General features: G+C 40.1%; 1 protein-coding gene across 8 annotated transcripts in view; it reads left to right on the top strand.

Annotated features, from left to right (window-relative positions):
• Flacc1 (flagellum associated containing coiled-coil domains 1) overlaps positions 1-16,737 on the top strand; it is a 31,463-nt gene extending 14,726 nt beyond the window's left edge. For 6 of the 8 annotated variants that reach the window (XM_069995817.1, XM_069995813.1, XM_069995812.1 and 3 more), the window contains 8 exons: positions 1,527-1,624; positions 2,881-2,933; positions 4,376-4,475; positions 5,917-6,020; positions 11,525-11,587; positions 14,658-14,747; positions 14,864-14,973; positions 16,185-16,406. In XM_069995817.1, the coding sequence (XP_069851918.1) occupies positions 1,527-1,624; positions 2,881-2,933; positions 4,376-4,475; positions 5,917-6,020; positions 11,525-11,587; positions 14,658-14,747; positions 14,864-14,973; positions 16,185-16,305 (739 nt within the window). In that variant the 3' untranslated portion in view covers positions 16,306-16,406. Of the gene's footprint in view, positions 1-1,526; positions 1,625-2,880; positions 2,934-4,375; positions 4,476-5,916; positions 6,021-11,524; positions 11,588-14,657; positions 14,748-14,863; positions 14,974-16,184; positions 16,407-16,491 lie in introns of those variants that run through there. The other 2 variants (XM_069995811.1, XM_069995816.1) reach the window with 2 other exon arrangements.
• The last annotated feature ends 2,070 nt before the right edge of the window (positions 16,738-18,807 follow it).

Here is an 18,807-nt window from a genome sequence, read left to right as displayed (position 1 = left end):
GGCTTATTCAGTGTGGGTGAGGCAAATCTCAAAATCCCCTGCCAGACTGCTTGCTGCACCAGGAGGAGCCTGTGTCCTGCAGAGAGACAGCATTCCTGGTTGAGTCATCCACTGTCATTTTTTGATTGGATGACTGTTGCTTTAGAGCAATATTAGGCTTTCTGTGGAAAAGCAAATCTTGCCACTCCCATGTTTGTTGCAGCACTATGTGCAGTAGCAAGCTGTGGAACCAACCTAAGTTCCACTAACAGATGAATGGAAGAATAAAATGTCATTCAGACTTGAAAGAGAAGGGATTCTGTCATTTGTGCCAATATGGATAGAAAGGGGAAAATATTCTGCTAAGTGAAATAAGCTGGCACAGAAAGACAAATTGCACATGTTTTCACTTATATTTGGAATCTGAAGTAATTGAACTCATAGGAAACAGAGAGGGAAGGTGATAACAGAGGCTTGGGATGCAAGGAGGAGAGATGCTAGTCAAGAGTACAAAATCTCAGGCAGGAAAAGTACATTTTTAAAAAGATCTTTGCAGGTCATGATGACTAGCTAATAATAGAATGTTGTTTGTCTTAAAATTACTTGTGAGCAAATTTCAAATGCTCTCATCACACACTAAAAATACATTTAAGATTATGAATCTATTAACTTGCTTGATTTTACTTATTTTGTACTATATTGCTAAAGCATAACATCATCTGGTACCTCATGAATGGTTGCAATTCTAAATGATCATTTACAATGATGATGAAGAGGGAGCACCCCTAGTTGCATCGTAGCATTTTATATAAACATTTATTTCTTTATTTAATCATTTATAGGCTTCATTTTTTCGAATAGCTTTGTCAGGAAAGTACAGTTTCCATATATTCCCTGTGTCCCACACTTACAGCTTTCTGTACCCACCAACATCCCCACAGTGGTACATCTGTTACAACTGATGCATCATCATCACCCACACCCCTAGTTTATGGTTCACCCCTAGGATTAAACATTCAAGGTTTGGAAATGTCAGTAGTCCTTTGTGTTCTGCCTATTTATCCATCCCCATCCCATCTCAAATCATCTACCCCAAACCCTGGCAACCCTTGATCTTTTATTGTCTTCACATGGCATCTTCCAGAATTTCATGTACTTGGAAGCAGAATGGCTTTTTTTTTACTTAGTAATGTCTGAAGTTTCCTTCCACCTCTCTTTATGGCTTGATGACTCATATAGATTTCTGTTCCAGTACTCAAACAATGTCAACAGCTGCTTGCTTGGGTTGGGAAATAACCTAGGAGCTAATCTAGCTTACAGTTTCCCAAATGAGCTGTAAGCAAACACTATGCTTTTAGATGATGATTATGTTGACCCTGACAAGTCCATTAAACAAAAGTAGGTATAAGAAACGAGGGTCCTCTTACCTCTCTCTGGATGGAAGTCCAGACGACCTCACTCACAGTAGGACAGAGGAGAGGGGAGGGCATGGCAGTGTGATGGCTCAGCCCTTTTCACTGATGACAGTGGTCTTCTGGCTTCTGCAGGGAGCTCACAAACTCTCATAAAGTGGAACTTGGTAAATTAGAGAACAACTACAAAGAAGCCTTGAAAGCAGAGAAGTCAGCTGCTCAGGAGAAGCTAGGTACTGTTGGGATCTGGGAGAATGACTCTGGGAGGAAGGGTGAGCGCTTGATGAGGTCTAGGGCTAAGGAGCTCCCATGGCTGTGGGTGGGTGGTGTCCAGGTGTCTGAGGCTTCCTGACTGAAGCTAAAGGAGGAAAAGCAGCTAGGCACGAGACTGAAAAGAAGGACTGTATCTACCACTATCCTTCCTTTCCCTTGAAGATCTGAAGTCCCTTAATCTTCTTAGTTCCCAGTTGGGAACTAAGAACAAAAATATCTGCTATCAATGTCATGAGAATATCAGTACAGAGGGTGAGGGCCAGATGGATGGAGGGACAAAGAGTAGGCGAATCCAGACATAACATCCAATGTACTTCTGGAAAAGAGAACTAACTTGAAGAAATGGGTGGAGCCAGGATAGATGGCAGTTAGAATAATGGGAGGGGTGACTTTGACCAAGATACTGTTGTACTCATAAACTGACATATTGACGTGAAACCCTTTTGTACAATTACTTAAACTTAATTTAAATTTTTTAAATAAAAATTTAAAAGAATGTGAATACACTTTTAAAGTGTATGAAATGTTCTACAAATATAATACTAACAAGATTCAGCAAATTTCTTCCCCCGTAAAAGGCTAGTGTTTTATTAAATTCTCACTGACACACTGTATGGCCTTCAATGGATTATTTATATCTGCCATGAAATCTCATTGCTTATCATGCCATTGGGAAGATCAGAGTGTGTGCCCTTCAGAATTGTGAGTTTATAGACTAATCTCCAAAGAGAAATTCTGCAGCCTTCTTCCTTTATTTTAATTTTTGAACAATAGATATACTTTGCTAATATTCCACTTTCCTAAAAGCATGTATTGTACTCCTAATCATTGTAAACTAGGAAATATTTACGTAAGAAACACATGTAGATGTACACTGTAAGGTTTTGTTCCTCTTTTCTCCACAGATGTATATTTACCTTTGGGGCTTTTGTTAAACTGTAGTTGAACAGACTTAGTATGCATCAAAATCCCCTAGAAGCATATTTGTTAATACATACCAGGTCCCTCTGCTAACTAATTTGGTAGGTTTAAAGGGGAGTTCAACATTTGAGGTTTAAATAAGTTTACAGGGTGATTTTTAGGGCTTCAAAAAGTTTCACTCCCTAAATAAGAGTTTGGGGTAGGAGGATGTACAGGACAGCCCACATTTAGATTTGAAAATGTGCATGTCAGAGGAGTAACACGACCTTGTTATTTTGTTGTTGTTGTTGTCTAGAGGAGATGGAAAAAGAATATAAGTATTTGAAGAACATGTTTCATATTTATCAGGTGAGCTTCAGAGGGACTTTGGTGGGCTATAAGAGTGAGTGAAGCAGGTCTCATTCCTGACTGGTAACACCACAATGAACCCAAGGCTCCTGTCCAGAAAATAATGTCTTTCAGCATCCCAGCACCTAAGTGGCTCTGACTAGGCAGAGAGAAGCAGGAGCCCAGTGCCTTCCAAGCGTGACAATTCAGTCATCTAAGCTTATTGAGAAATGGGTTTCTGGTGACAAAACTAATAGCTGTTTGTTGTTCTTTAAAAAAAAAAAACTTAAAAAAAAAAGAAATAACCAACAATAACAACAAAAAAAAGTTTCACCAGCCAAAGGCAATCTCTGATTTGTACTTCATTAAAACTACTGTTGAGACAGTAGTTTTCTATACCTCCTTTTCATCAAGCATATCAGAATCCCTTATCTCCTTTTGTAATGTCTTGCTATTACCTTGCCACTGGGCATATGATTATTCCTGTACAGTTGGCCATTTGAATTGTTTTCAATGGCTTGATACAACAACAATAAAAAATCACTACTTCAAGCCTGTTGGTCACTGTCCTTAACAATGGCTCTGGTGGCCTGGGACTTGGCAGGTTTGAGCACTGACAGCCCACGCCAGCTATGGCTAGTCACAATGTTATGTTTTGCAGAGAGCACCTATTTCGTTCTCAGCAACCATAATTTCCTTTTGTGGCTGAGATTAAATACACCTGTCAGTGCCATGCCTGTTGACGGGCTCGGACTTTAAGAGAACGGAATCTAGGAGGAGAGGCCCAGGACCTAGATGCTGCTGAGGCATGGGATGGGGGTGGGAGGGGAGAGATGTGGGCATCCCATGACAATAAAGTCCTTCCCTTCTGGGTTATAGCAGAGGATTCAGACCAGCTGAGTATCGGTGTGCAGCTGGAGCTGTTTGTGGCCATCTGGATGAGGGTCTTTCTTACAATTTGCACAATTAGAGGCCAAAATGAAAGCGTGTACAAAGTCTAACCAAGAAATTGGGCCAGTGAGTTCCAGGCCAGACTGGACTATAGAGCAAGAACATGTGTCAACAGACAACAAAAACTCCCAGTATTTTCTAAATGTTCAATTTAACTCCAGACATTTCCCATTGTTCTGTACGTCCTACTGAATGGGGAGCTCTATGACTCAGGAGTGGCTGACCTGTGAGATGGAGAGGAGAAGCCTAGCTTCAAAGGGGGCCAGGCTCCATCCCTGCAAATGCTGTGCATACTTTTCCCTGAACCTTAGGTTCCACCAGCTCTCTGCAGGTTTAGGCTGGGGTTTTCTTCTCATGTGCCATCCATGAAGGGACGCTCAGAGAGGGCCAGGCTAAGAGGAAGAGCACAGGATATCCTGCTATGCTAGGAAGGGTCTCCAGCTATGGATTTACAGCCTCTACAGGTCTCCTACTTTAGAACACTCTTCTTCATGGTACCTTTATGCCTCCAGGATAGCATTTATGATGAAATGGAAGATAGGTGGTCCAAGCGGAAGGCAGAATGGGAGAAGGATGAGAAGTTAGAACGAGAAAAGATTCTACTACAGCAAAGTGAGTGTTACAGAAACTTCTGGATTTTTTTTTCTTACAAGCGTATCAAAACAGCTGCTGTTAAACTTAGTCTTGACTTTAAGGAGGTGGACTTCGATTTACCAAGGGTATGGATCAAAATAGCTGCTGTTAAACTTTAAGGAGGTGGACTTTGATTTACCAAGGGGGTGGGAGCTACATGCTAAACTCTTAAATGGAGAGATGGAGAGGTGCCTAAAAGAGACTCCTGAACTAAGGGGTCTATGCCTGCACCTTCAAAAACTCACTGATTTCCATGTTTGACCACCATGGTTGGGAAGTATTGGAACCTCTAGAGGAAAAGTAACTTGATACCTAAATACAGGTGACCCCAATGTTCCAGTAGTTTCTGAATTCGAATATGAAATATTCACTTGTGTAGATGGGGAGACAGCAGTGTTGATTACACTGAGAGCCTCTTACCATCTCCCCCCAACCAGGTTCCCCAAAGGGAGCCATGTTTGATAAATATTTTTAATACTTCCAACATTTGTAATCCAGAACTCTATAGGTATACCACCCACCATTCAGTGAGCTTTTACATAAATGGAAAAATGGAGGAAGGAATTTATGGGACTGTTTCCAGACCTAAGCTCAGGTTCCTTATACATTTAGTTGGTTAAAACCAAATTACTGGCTTACATGTAGAAAGTCTCTGGGAAAGTCAGTTCACATTTTAGTGGGGACTCTGGCCCCTGTAGGACAGCGTGAAAACCCTGGAGTTGAAGTTGGGAATGGGACAAAAGCCTCCTCTCTGTGGTTTTGTCTAGTATTCCACTCACCTAGAAGCCCAGACACCAGAACTTAGGTCATCTTTCAACCTTCTAGCTATTCATGCAGCACCTCCTATGTCACAAGAGTCTAGGCCTTCATGTAACCACTCATTTGTGAAACATCACAAGTTAGCTGCTTATTATGCAGCTCATTCTAGAGTAACCCTGTGAGCCCTAAAGCTCCCTACTCATCCTCCCAAACTCTGACACCGGATTGTTTGTCCTTGCCTTTTTCTTATTGTTTGGTATTGGAGTTCTGCAGACAGGTTTCTCTACCCATGGGAACAGTATAAATCTACTTCTGCCCCAAGGCTAAGCACAGAATGGACGGGTCAGGCCTATCAAGAGCTTTCTTTAAAGATTAAACTATCTAAGAAAACACTGGCTACTTCAGCAGGGGAATGAACATAATAATAAGCAGCAGATTTTGTATAAGGAACCAGAAATGTGGAAAGTCACAGCTAATATAACTGAGGACAAGCCCCATGCTCACTCACCCTTAAACCCAGTAGCCTCAGAGCCTGAACTCTACGATGAAAAGGCTCTGAGTTTGACACAGTCTGGAAATACTTTTATCTTCAGATATTTTTTTCTGCACTTGCTTTTTCCACATTCATATAAAGGTGTGGTTTTTTTTCTTCCCTCCACAGAACATAAGATGGCAAAAAGGTTTGAGTTAGAGTCAGAAGAAGAAAAGAAGAAAATAAACAAGTCTTACAGCGATATCTTTGAGAACTTCATTCGAGAAAAGGAGGTAACTCAACCAAACTCATCAATGATTTAATATGTAGTTCAGGCAGCAGAGCTGAGTTTCCAGACTGGCTCTCATAATTGGCTGATCTTTTTTTTTGTCTTAATGGACATTCTCCTCTTTGCCCAAATTTCCTGGAAATACATGCAAATAGAATAGCAGTCTTGTTGGCCTTTATAGCTAGTCTTACTAAGGATAACAAATGAGGATGAAAATTGTACTTAACAGGAAATAACAGAAGGCTAAACATGCGAAACCTCAAGTTCCTTGCTTTTCTAAAATCACATCTCTGATTCCTTCTCATCCAATTCTGAAGCTGAAGAGACAAGTATTGGTACAAACTAAATCAAGCAAAGTTGGTCTTGCACAGCATTTAGTGAATGAGAGTAGTTACCTCAAAATAGGTGAGTGTTAAACAATTGCTAACCAATCCACCATTACTGAGACTCATGAAGAGAGGAAGAGGTGAGGGGTTGAATGCAGTCATAATATTTGATGCATATCCTATGAAACTAGGAAAATTTAGGGGAGAGTTTGGGTGAATAAGGCAGAATGACAAAAGAGGTGACATTGATCAAGATGCATTATATTTATAAACTCATTTGTTGAATGGTAACCCCTTCATAAAACTCCTTAAAGATAATAAAAATGTAATTTTTAAAAAAAAGAATGTAGGAATTCTACAAAAACACACAGACATTTATTAAGTAAATATGAATTAGCAAGTAGAATCCAAACACTTTACACCCCAGATAGATCTCTGGCTTTGGGGTACACCAAAGATTGCTTTACCAACAGTAGGTGTGTGGCATTACAGAGGCCACTGTGGTCTGTAGCAGGCAACCAGACCCCCTAAACAGAGCAGAGAACCATCCTGGGAGCAACTGTTAGGTGCCATCCCTAAGTGCGCATGCTAGACTCTGTTAGATATATTTGTTCCCTTCTTGTAGAAAATATACTTTTTACAATACTTTGGCTTTACAATATTTTAAATATTTTATTGTCTATCCATTTCTAGTAATGGTAAAATAAAAAAAACCCACTGGTTTTACCAATAGCCCATTTCTTGTATTAGTATGCTTACTGAGCAAAAGGATGCGAGTTGGGTCATGCTCTGTTGTGCATGGAGTGCTTCTTGGTCTGTAGGCCTCATTCTCTTAATAAAAAATGGTAGTTCATCTGTATATTGTGGGGGAGGGTTGGGTCTGCTTGCAAAGTCTCCTTCCTACTTCCTGTTGCTTCTCCAGTATCACTGACTGTAAATGGGGTAAATGGGGTTCTCTCTTTCTCTCTCTCTCTCTCTCATACACATACATACACACACACACACACACACACACACACACACACATACATTGAGGTATAACTTTTACTTAGCAAGATGCTCAAACCTAAACGTGCCTTGACGAATGTATATACCCATGTAGCCAACTCAAGATCTAGACCATTTCATAAAGCCAGAAAGAAGTCTTGTGCTCTTCTCTCCAAAACCTGCCCCCAGACAACCACTTGTAACTTGTAGAATTCTAGGCCAACTCCAGCAATTTCACATGTCAGGTCCAACCACTCACTCCAGTACACTAATAAACATGCTTCTACTAGCATTTTGTTGACATATGCTTTTCTTTCTCTTGGATATATACCTAGTGGTACCATGACTGGGCGCTAGAACAAGTGTAGATTTAATTGTATAACAAATTGTTATTTCCCACAGTACTCACATAATTTTATTCTTGCATCTTAAGTATGAGAATCCTGGTTGCCTCACATTTTTCACAACAATTAATATTTCCAGTCTTGTGGTCAATGCAATCATCTTGATTTTAATTTCCCTGATGACTAATTATGCTGGACAGTCTATCTTCTGTTGTAATATGTTTGTTGAAGTCTTTTGCTATTTGAGAAATACTAGGCCTATCTTTTTTTTTTTGGGTCAGTGATGGGGCCTGAACTCTGGGCCTAGGTGCTATCCCTCAGCTCTTCAGCTCAAGGCTAGTGCTCTACCACTTGAGCCACAGTGCCACTTCCAGCTTTTTCTGCCTATGTAGTGCTGAGTAATCAAACCCAGGGACTCATGCATGCAAGGCAAGCACTCTACCACTGAGCCACCTTCCCAACCCCATAGGCCTACCTTTGTATTGTTGCATTTCAGTGCTCTATACATAGAGTACATGCATTTCTTCTCAGCTACTCCCCACTTGCAGCTTTTTTCTTTTGTTAAGCCTTTTCATTTTAGTAAGGGTGTCTTTTAATGACCAACAGTTTGTCATTTTGGTAAATGGCAAATTATCAATCTTTTCTTTGTGTGTTTAAAAGCTTTTTGTGTCTTCTCTACAAAATCTTTGCCTATTAAAAAGCCATGAAGATACTTTAGTTTTAGGAATCTTACAATCTTAGTACTTATAATTCAGTGATATATTTTTTCCCATATGAATAGCCAGTTCTTTTAATACCATTGTGCGTGTGCCAGTACTGGGGCTTGAACTCAAACCTATTCCTTAGCTTTTTCACTTAACGCTGGCAATCTACCCCTTGAGTTACCTCTCCACTTCCAGCTGTTTGATGATTAGTTCAAGATAACAATCTCCTGGGTTTTTCTACCCAGATTGGTTTCAGATCTCAGCCTATTCTCAGTAGCTAGGGTTATAGATGTGAGCCACCAAAACCTGGCTTTTGAGCACCACTTTTTGGGGAAAAAAAAAAGTCTATCCCCATTGAACTGTCTTAACATCTTTGTGAGTGAAAGATCAGGCTTTCCATTCTGTTCTACCTGAGTGTTATCTATACACGAGCCAATAACACATTGTCTTAGATAGTATAGTTTAAAACCAGGTATTAAAGATCATCTAACTGGGGCTGGGAAGGTGGCTCAGTGGTAGAGTGCTTGCCTTGCATGCATGAGGCTCTGGGTTCCATTCCTCAGCACCACATAAGCAAAAAGAAAAAAGCCAGAAGTGGCGCTGTGGCTCAAGTGGTAGAGCGCTAGCCTTGAGCTGAAGAGCTGAGGGACAGCGCCCAGGCCCAGAGTTCAGGCCCCACGACCGGACCCCCCCCCCCAAAAAAAAAGATCATCCAAAAAAAAGATCATCTAACTTTACTATTATTTTTCAAGGTTATTTAGGCCTTGGTACATCTTTTGCATTTCTATGTATATTTTAGGGCTACATTGTCAAGCCAGATGTGTTACCCATATGTAATCCCAGCACTTGGGAGACTGAGACAAGAGAATTAAACACTCAAGACTGCTCTGTATTACATAGTGACACCAAACAAATGAAGAAGAGAGAAAAAAAAGAAAAAGAAAGAGAGGAGAGGAGGGAGGGAAGAAAAGGAAAGAAAGGAGAAAGAAAAAGCTACTTTGTCAATTGAATTAGCTAGATCAAAAAAAAAACTTTTGATTGGGATTGTAGTGAAAATAAAGGTCAGTCTTTTTAGAATTGAAGTCTTTCTTTTTACTCTTTGTGGTGCTGGGGTTGAACCCATGGCCATGAGCATGCTAAGCAAGTGCTTTACCACTGAGCTATATTTCCATCCTCAGAACTGTATCCTTAAGAATGCTGAATCTGTATACTGACTTAAGGAAAGCTTCTTAAGGAAGTATAATTTCTCTTTTTTGAGGGGTGGGGGGTTCCAGTCGTGAGGCCTGAACTCTGGGCCTAGGCGCTGTCCCTCAGCTCTTCAGCTCAAGTCTAGCACGCTACCACTTGAGCCACAGCACCACTTCCAGCTTTTTTTTTTTCTGCTTATGTGGTGCTGGGGAATTGAACCCAGGGCCTCAGGCATGCAAGGCAAGTGCTCTACCACTGAGCCACCTTCCCAGCCCCCCACTTCATTACTTTTTGACTGGTCATTTGCCAACTGGTCTCTGTGGGTTATCCACATCTAATGCACCTGTGAGGATTTTTCACCCAAAGGATATATGTGGATGCCATTAATCTGCTAAATAGATCATAGGTGTGCCTTTCAAAATAAATTAAATGATGCTGACACTGTCTTGGCAATATATAAGTTGACTTCAAATTTAACAAATTGGATTTAATTTTTATCTGTTCCCTTTCACTTTTTTTTTTTTGCTAGTCCTGGGGCTTGAACCCAGGGCCTGAGGACTGCTCCTGAGCTTTTTTGCTCAAGGCTGACACTCTACCATTTGGCCACAGCACTACTTCTGTTTTTTTTCTTTTTATGTTGTATGGAGGAATTGAACCCAGGGCTTCATGCTTGCTAGGCAAGTACTCTACCACTAAGCCACATTCTAAGCCCTATCTGATCCCTTTTAAGTAGAGCTACACTGTTGTAGCTGACTTCTGTACACTGACTTCTGTATTGGGGGGCTACAATGCAGCAAATTGATCTGTCTTGATTCCTATGGTAACTAAAGTTTTGCTATAGTGGACTTGTGCATATAACACATATGATATAGTGTAGTATATTTCAGTCAGTGTTAGATGATGCTACATAGTAGTTACATTTCAAGAAGGTTAATATTTTAAATAGGAAGTAATATGTGAAATTTTAGCACATTAAAATCATATTTATAATGTACTAAATACCTGGCCAAATTGGCCTTATTAAATCTATGATTTAGAACCACTGTGTAATATGTATCATTTTCTCTAAATGCTAAAATTAAAAAAACACCTTTGTATTGTTTAGGAAAATATCATTACTGCTACTACTGACAGAAAGAATGCAAGAATGCAGACTAGAAAATATCAGTTTTGTTTAGTGAATCTAGTGAACTACTTGTGGGAGCTAGGTGTACTGTTTTCTGTGTTTTATTTTGCTTAATTTAGAGAGAATTGAGTATATATCATTCAGGCTAGAAGAGATGTAACTTTGGTATTTAATGAAGGACCTATACATATTCTCTGCAATATACAGGCATGAGCCACTGGCACCTGGCTTAAGGGGTCTTTTTGAAATAATTGGAAAACACAGAACACACATAAAGCTACATGGTGATATTGCTTAAAATTAGCTTATATGTATATTTTGTGTCTTTTCTGTTCCAATTTAACTCTTTCCTTACTTTATTGCAAAAAAGTACTTGCATGTAAAAAAAAGAAAGTATAATTTCTTTATTTGTCAACATATAAGGCTAAATATAATATTTTCATTATTGAATTTCAAAATGTCATAATTCAATAATATGTGTGTCATTATACTCATGTCCTTGGTGAATATTATGTTCCTGAGTCCTCTACTGGCTTCCTTAATTCTCTCTCTCTTTTTTCTTTTGTCAGTTGTGAGGCTTGAATTCTGGGCCTGGGTGCTGTCCCTCAGCTCTTCAGCTCAAGGCCACAACACCACTTTTGGTTTTCTGGTGGTTTATTAGAGATAAAGTCTCATGTACTTTTCTGCCTGGGCTGGCTTTGAACTGTGATCCTCGGATCTCAGCCTCCTGAGTAGCTAGGATTACAGGCATGAGCCATTAACGCCTGGCTGGCTTTCTTAATTCTTTGAGAGAAGTTCTAGAACTTACCTTTTCCAAATGAAATTGTTTTTAGGAGCTCATGAAGCAGCATGAAAAGGACACCTTGCAATTACAAGAGCTGAAAAAGACCAACGAGGTAAATTTTTCCATTCTTTTCTATAGCATTGGTATCTTACAAACACATCAGAAAAAGTGATAGCTTTTCCAAACCAATAAAAGTGGATTATCTAACCTTGGGAATGGTGGCTCACACCTATAATCCTAACTACCTAGGAGGTTGAGATCTGAGGATCACCATTCAAAGCCAGCCAGGCAGGGAAATTCATGAGATTTTATCTCCAATTAATTACCAAAAAGCCAGAAATGACACTGTGGCTCAAATTGATAAAGTGCTAGTCTTAAGCAAAAACCTCAGGAACAGTGTCCAGGTCCTGAGTTCAAGCCACAGGACACACACACACACACACACACACACACACACACACACACACACACACACGACTCTAAAACGCGCACGCGTGCGCGTGCACACACACACACACACACACAGAGGACTATCTAAAGTACACACACACACACACACACACACACACACACACACAGGACTATATAAAGCTAAGTTCACTGAATTCAATCAGGCATAAATGATTCTGGAACTTTCTGTAAAACAAGAGCAATGGTGCCTTTTTTAGGAATATGTAACAATACCAGCAATGTTCTGGCAGTGTTGAACAACTTCCATTTCTAGTAAGGCTTAAACCAAAGAAGGACCTTGAATTATAAAATGTCATATATATCCATAAGATTCCTGAAACTTCTAAACCTCCTCATGAAATGCTGTCTCCAACCTTCTCCTTGAAACTCTGGGGTCACTACACACATATTATTTAGCTTTGACAAGAGAGTCTCTTGTACTGGGACACACTGGGGCATTTCCTAGAGCATCTGAGAAGCTGTTCAGACCCACCAAATGCCCTGTGGTTCCTTCTTCACTGAGAATTTAATTTGAATCCAGAATGAGGAAAAGATTCATCATTATACAGGCATTATAAAGGAATGATCCCTTGGAGCCCAGGTGGGGGTCAGTATTACTGAGTGCAAACACACATTGTAAGGAAATAGCTTCAGAGCCAGGTAGATGTAGCATATTATAGTAACTGTGCTAATGAGTTTCTCCACTCTGTCTGTCCTTTGTGTCAGTTCTGAGTCTATTGTTATTAACTGATTTGTCTCAGTTGGGACCATATTATTTTATTTGCATGTTTGGTTGAACTGGACTGCGTGAAAACAGTTCTGAGGCCCCTCAGAAGAGGATCCCCCTAGTACTACCTCCCAGGCAGACTATACTTCCTGTCCCAAGCCCCTACGCAAACTCAATTCTAAGTGTCCTATAGCATGTGAGTCTGAGACAGACTATTGGAACAAGGGTTCTCAACTACTGGCCCAAAGCCACCTTTGTTGATCTTTTTTGCTGCTCCTTACATAACATAATCTTCTCACTATATTACCAACTTTGCTCATGTTTTTCTCTTAGGTTGAAATTCCATTTTTACCCTCTCTATGCATTTTGAGATTCAGAAATACCTGAAATACCAACTCAAAATGCTATTGTACATACAGACCTACCTCAGCAGGACAAATGGATCTTTCCTCTGAAGAAATCATATTATGCTTATGGATATAGCTCTTTCTCTCCACTTATTATCTGACTAGTAGCTCATAACCAGCATCTGTAGCTATTATCTGTGAAGTGCTGAAGGAACCAAAAAGCCATCTAGACACTGCCTCGGATGTCAGTCAGTCCCATTGACCTTCTCAATGTAATCAGACCTCCAGAGCTTCCCACACTCAGTGTCCATCCTCTCTGATGTATGAACTGGAGAAGTACCATCACAGGCTGCAATTGCCTTGTGCAAAGTACTTCGCAAGGTTATTTAGCATCCTTTTGCTTATTCATTCCAACGATTAATTACTTCTTGCTGAAGCCCTGTGATGTGCCAGGAACTCTTCTAAGATCTGGAATTAGCAGTAAAGAAAACTGGCAAAAGCCTGCCTTCCTTGAATGCATCTGCTTAGATCATCATAAATCTGTATAGAAAGTAAAACAGGGAAACAAAACATAGGGAAGGAAGCTAAGCATTTAATAGACTTTTTTCCCACTCCCCCTCCAGTCAATCAACCAACTCCCTAAAATGTATCCCAGTTCATCCACTTCTCTCCAGTTCTGCTCCCTGCTTTCCCTAGTCCAGTGATCTTTACCTGTACTACAGCAGCATTCTCATCCCTGTTCCCCTTCTCCCCTCCTTCCACCCAAAATACATGATGCACAGAACAGTGAGATAAATGCAAGCAGTGAGGGCCATGCAAAGCGAAAACCTTTGGATGGTTTCCCAGATTGTCAGATTGCCACATCTTCCCAGGGATAAACTGGCCCCTCTGCGACCCCTTGCCTGGGCCCACTCTCCGATTGCTTTCTAAGGACTTGTACACAGGCTCTGTTCATTCTTTAGTAGTATTCTGTTTAACTGGTAGGCCTGTAGAGCAGTTATAGTTTTATAGGAAAATTAGAGTAAAAAGTACAGAGAATTCACTTTATTCCTCCATCTCAGTCACCATAATTTCTCCCTATTAATAACATGTTAAGGTGATAGACTAATTACAATTGACCAGCAGTACTGATACATTATTAATTGAAGTCCATAGTTTATCCAAGGGTTCGCTCTTTGTGCTATACATTTTGTGAGTTTTGCCTAATATATCATGTCATATGTCCATCAACTAGTCTGTCAGCAGAATAGTCTCACTTGTCTAAGGATGCCCTCTGACCCACCAGTTTGTCCCTCCTTTCCACTCCCAACTTTTGAAGCCATTAATCATGTTAGATTCTAGAGTCTTGGCTTTTCCAGAGCATCACAAAGTAGGAATCTGTAAATTGTGTTTAACAGAGACTGTGACTAGATGGTTGTTGGCCCCTGGAATCCTCCAATGAGCTCTGGTGAGGGCATCTGGTGAGCATCTGGTGAGGATGAAGATCAGGGTGCGGAAGGAGGAGACAGAGAGAGGGTGGAATTCCTGAGTTGGCTGTGAGTGGTGGAAGAGAACAAGTATCTGAAGTTGGTGTTTTGCACTCTAGTCCAAGTGCCTTGAGAAGAGAATAAATAGGGAGCTAGTGGCATGCTATCCTGGAATAATTTCTTCTTGTACAGACCATAGAGGAAGAGTTGCATGCACAAGCTCTTGTTTTGGAATCACTTAACACAAGCCTTTACCAAACCCAGATGGAACTCCAGAAAGAGGTGAGTCCTGGCTAGATGGTGGCTAGGGAGGAATCCAAGTCTTTGTGCTGTTTCCCCTATAGCATGGCCCCCAAAAGGCTCTGAGGAAGACAACTATTAAAATTTATCTCTTTCAGAAAGCTACAGTGGGAAATATGGAGAAAATACTCTTGACTAAGCTTGCTGATGCTGAAGAAAAGTATAAGTACACAATACAGAACTTGATTGAAGAAAATACTAAATTAAAGTATGTCTATTGCTACCCTACCCTTGGGAGTAGTGGGGGAGGGCACTTGAAAAGGGAATAAAGTTAAGAAAGTAAGCCAAAGCTGGGCACTGGTGGCTCACACCTGTAATCCTAGTGGAATCTAAGATCTGAAGGTGGTGGTTTGAAGCTAGCTTGGGCATGAAAGTCCAGGAGTCTTTTTATCTCCAATTAATTACCAAAAAAGCAGAAGTGGAGCTGTGCCTCAAGTGATAGAACACTAGCCTTGAGCAAAAAAGCTCAGGGACCCTGATCCCTGAGTTGAAACCCCAGGACTGGCAAAAAAGAAAAAAGAAAGAAAGAAAAAGAAAATAGAAGGGAAGAGATGGGAAGGGAAGGAAAAGAAAGAGAGATAAAGAGGTGTGGAAGGAGAGAAAGATGGGAGGAAGGGAAGGAAGGAAGGGAAGGAAGGAAGGGAAGAGAAGGAAGGAAGGGAAGGAGGGAGGGAAGGAAGGAAGGAAGGAAGGAAGGAAGGAAGGAAGGAAGGAAGGAAGGAAGGAAGGAAGGAAGGAAGGAAGGAAGGAAGGAAAGAAGGAAGGAAGAAGGGAGGGAGGGAGGGAGGAATGGAAAGGGAAAACTAAAAACAAAAAATGAAAGAAAAAGAAGCCAGATAGTCCTTATCAAGGTCAAGGCACCACCGCTTTTTGGAGGGAAGAACGTACTGAGACCGTTCCCACAGTTAGTTGCTGAAGTCAGATTGACTCATGGAAGTAGTTTCAAGGGAGAGGTAACTAAACTTTTATTTCTTACCTTTGTGTCTGTTTTTATGCAAATTGACACAGGAAATGTATCTGAATTTCTGTCTTTCTTCAGTCCTGTGACTGAGGGTTCTTTTTTCAAATACTTTCTCTGAGAATTCAGAGGTTTTGGTGCTAGGGAGTTACCCACAGATGTAGCCGCTTCTGTTTCCTGAAGAAACCCACTTCCTATCGGAAAATTATACTATTACTTGAAGATAGGTCTTCAAGTATTAAAATAAAATTCGGTCAATACTCATTGCATCAGTTCAGTAGAAAAGTCCGTTTTATGATGTTGGACAGCACATTTCAAACCATTACAAGTAATGAGAAAGGCCAGTCTCTCAGAAAGGAAACAAGCTACATTCCTCCCCCACATATCTATAATCCACCAAATATTCTATATTCTTTCAGCGTTTGGATTAATAATTATCGACATTTCCTTTGATTTCGTAGGGAACAGATAAATGCCAAGAATGAAGAGATTGGTGAAAGAACATTTGAAGGCTTGGCTTCCATTGCCCCTACTGAATGTGACTGTGACTTAGAAGACAGTAACAAAAAACAAACACCATAAACCAAAGATGTTCTTCACAGCCCAAGAGGGTAAGAACACCATCCTGACCAAGCCAGGGAATTCCTGAGAGGTTTTCTTTAGAAATGCATGTGATGAGTTGAGTTCTTGGGTTGCTCTGGCTATTTTTATTTTTTCACAATTTGTCTTTCTTCATGGTGGCTTGTAAAACTTGAATTCTTACCTCAGTTGCCTAGATTACCGGGACTCTTCACTGAACACTGATGTTATCTGTATCTGGAACTCAGCTTTCTCTGCTCTGCATACTATTTTCCCTCCCACATTTATGAATTTTATTAGAACATTTCTTGAAGGACTTCCTTTCATTGCATGTTGAGTATATTTTGAACTGTACATTATGTCACCCTGGAGCATTTCCCTAATAAGGTAGATAATTTATTGCTTTTATTACAGACCTTTTTTTTTCTCTGAAATATATGCCTACACTTTCCCAGCTCCTAACCATGTGGCCTCCCCAATGACTTAAAGAGGAACATCTGATGATTCTCCTCTTTTCTCCAATCATTACCCTGTGGGCATTTGCCCATAGGGCAGACAAGGAAAGGAGGCGCAGTGATAAAGAATCATTGGCAGAATCCTGAATAGAGATTGGATGGGGGCAGGGAGGGGACCAGCAAACTCAGAGCCTGACACCAGCCAATGAAGCTACCTTCATTCATCCTGTTATCCCTCAATTGCCTGAGACCAATGTTGTGAAACATTCTAATTTTTCAAAAGAAAATATTCTGGTCATTAGATGGTAGCTTTCACTTCTTAAACGTTGACAACCAATGTCAGAGACCTGAACCTTTTCTACTTGTGAAATGCCATTGGCAAACACAAAGCCAAAACAAAACCCAGTAACAAAACAATAACAACAAAACAACATAAATGAAGTCACCACAAACACAAAAAGAATCGCCAGAGAATAGTTAAGTAAAATTATAATTTTTTTTCTGTTTTAAGATTCTTAATGCCTAAAGAATGAGTTGTTACAGAAAGAAAAGGCATATATAATTCTATGAAAAGAGAACAGCATGACTAATAAAAACACAAACTCTTGGGGCTGATACAGAAGTATATATGTTATAAACACTCTCATAAAGAAAAAAAGTATATATAAATGCACAGCGGGTTGAGTTTGGTGACAGAAATAACTCATAAAGCAACTTGATTTCTCTCTTTTTGTGCTGGGACTGGGGTTTAAACCCCAGTGGGCACTGTCCCTGAGCTTCTTTTGCCCAGGGCTAGCACTCTACCACTTTGGTTAACTGGAGATGAGTACCACAGCCTTTCCTGCGCCAGCTGGTTTGGAACTGAGATCTTCAGGTCAAGTATCTACTATTACATACATGAGCAACTGGTGCCCAGTATGGCCTAATAACTTTTTTAAAAAAATCTTTTAAGGGGGATGGGAATATGGATTAGTGGTAGAGTACTTGCCTATACCATGCATGAAGCCCTGGATTCGATTCCTCAGTATCACATATATAGTATATGAGACTAACTAAACAGTATGAGACTAACTACCAGAAAACCAGAAGTGGCACTGTGACACAAATGATATAGCACTAGCTTTGAGCAAAAGAAGCGCAGGGACAGTGCTCAGGCCCTGAGTTCAAGCCCCAGGATTGGCAAAAAGAATCTTTTAAAAACTTTATTAAAGAATAATTGAAATACACTAAACCATGAATACTTGAATATCACATTTGGTCAGTTTTGCTATAGTACACACATGTGAAACCATCATTGTAATCAAGACAGTAGTTTCCAATACTACCAAAGTTTCCTGTTTTACTTTGTAATTTAACCTGTTTTTTCCAACCTGTCCTCAAGCAAGGGACATTATAGATTCAGTTGGCTTTCCTAGAATTTTAAGAAAATGGAATCATATAGTGTGTTCTCTGTGTGCTTTCTCTCTCTCTCTCTCTCTCTCTCTCTCTCTCTCTCTCTCTCTCTCTCTCTCTCTCTCTCTCTCTCTCTCTCTCTCTGTGTGTGTATGTGTGTGTGATGACTTTAAAGTTCTTCATTATTGCTGAGTAGCATTATATAGACAAATCACAATTTGTTACTTTACATGCTATTTTTTAAAACAGTACAGTCTTAAGCTCCAATATGATCATGTAGTCTATGAACATTGAGAAGTAATTAGTGAGCATTCCAAATAGGCTATTTATGAAGTTCAGAAGCACTAGTCTAAAATGTAAGCACTATGAGAATATTGACATTCTGAGATATCACTGAAGGTAATTTTTTTGTTTCAGTCCATATTTAGAGCTACTCAGAAAAACCTTCCTTCCTTCCTTCCTTCCTTCCTTCCTTCCTCCCTACTGCCCTCCCTCCCCCTCTCTTCTTTCTTCCTTCCTTCCCTTCCTTCCTTTCCCTTCCTTTTCTTTCTTTCTTTCTTTCTTTCTTTCTTTTTCTTTCTTTCTTTCTTTCTTTCTTTCTTTCTTTCTTTCTTTCTTTCTTTCTTTCTTTCTTTCTTTCTTTCTTTTTGTTGGTCAT

This window comes from Dipodomys merriami, unplaced genomic scaffold (genome assembly GCF_024711535.1).
Source record: "Dipodomys merriami isolate MVZ:Mamm:240054 unplaced genomic scaffold, mDipMer1.0.p SCAF_49, whole genome shotgun sequence".
Lineage (NCBI taxonomy): Eukaryota > Metazoa > Chordata > Mammalia > Rodentia > Heteromyidae > Dipodomys > Dipodomys merriami.
Note: the sequence above shows the minus strand (reverse complement) of the source record. Positions and strands in the feature narration are given on the sequence as shown.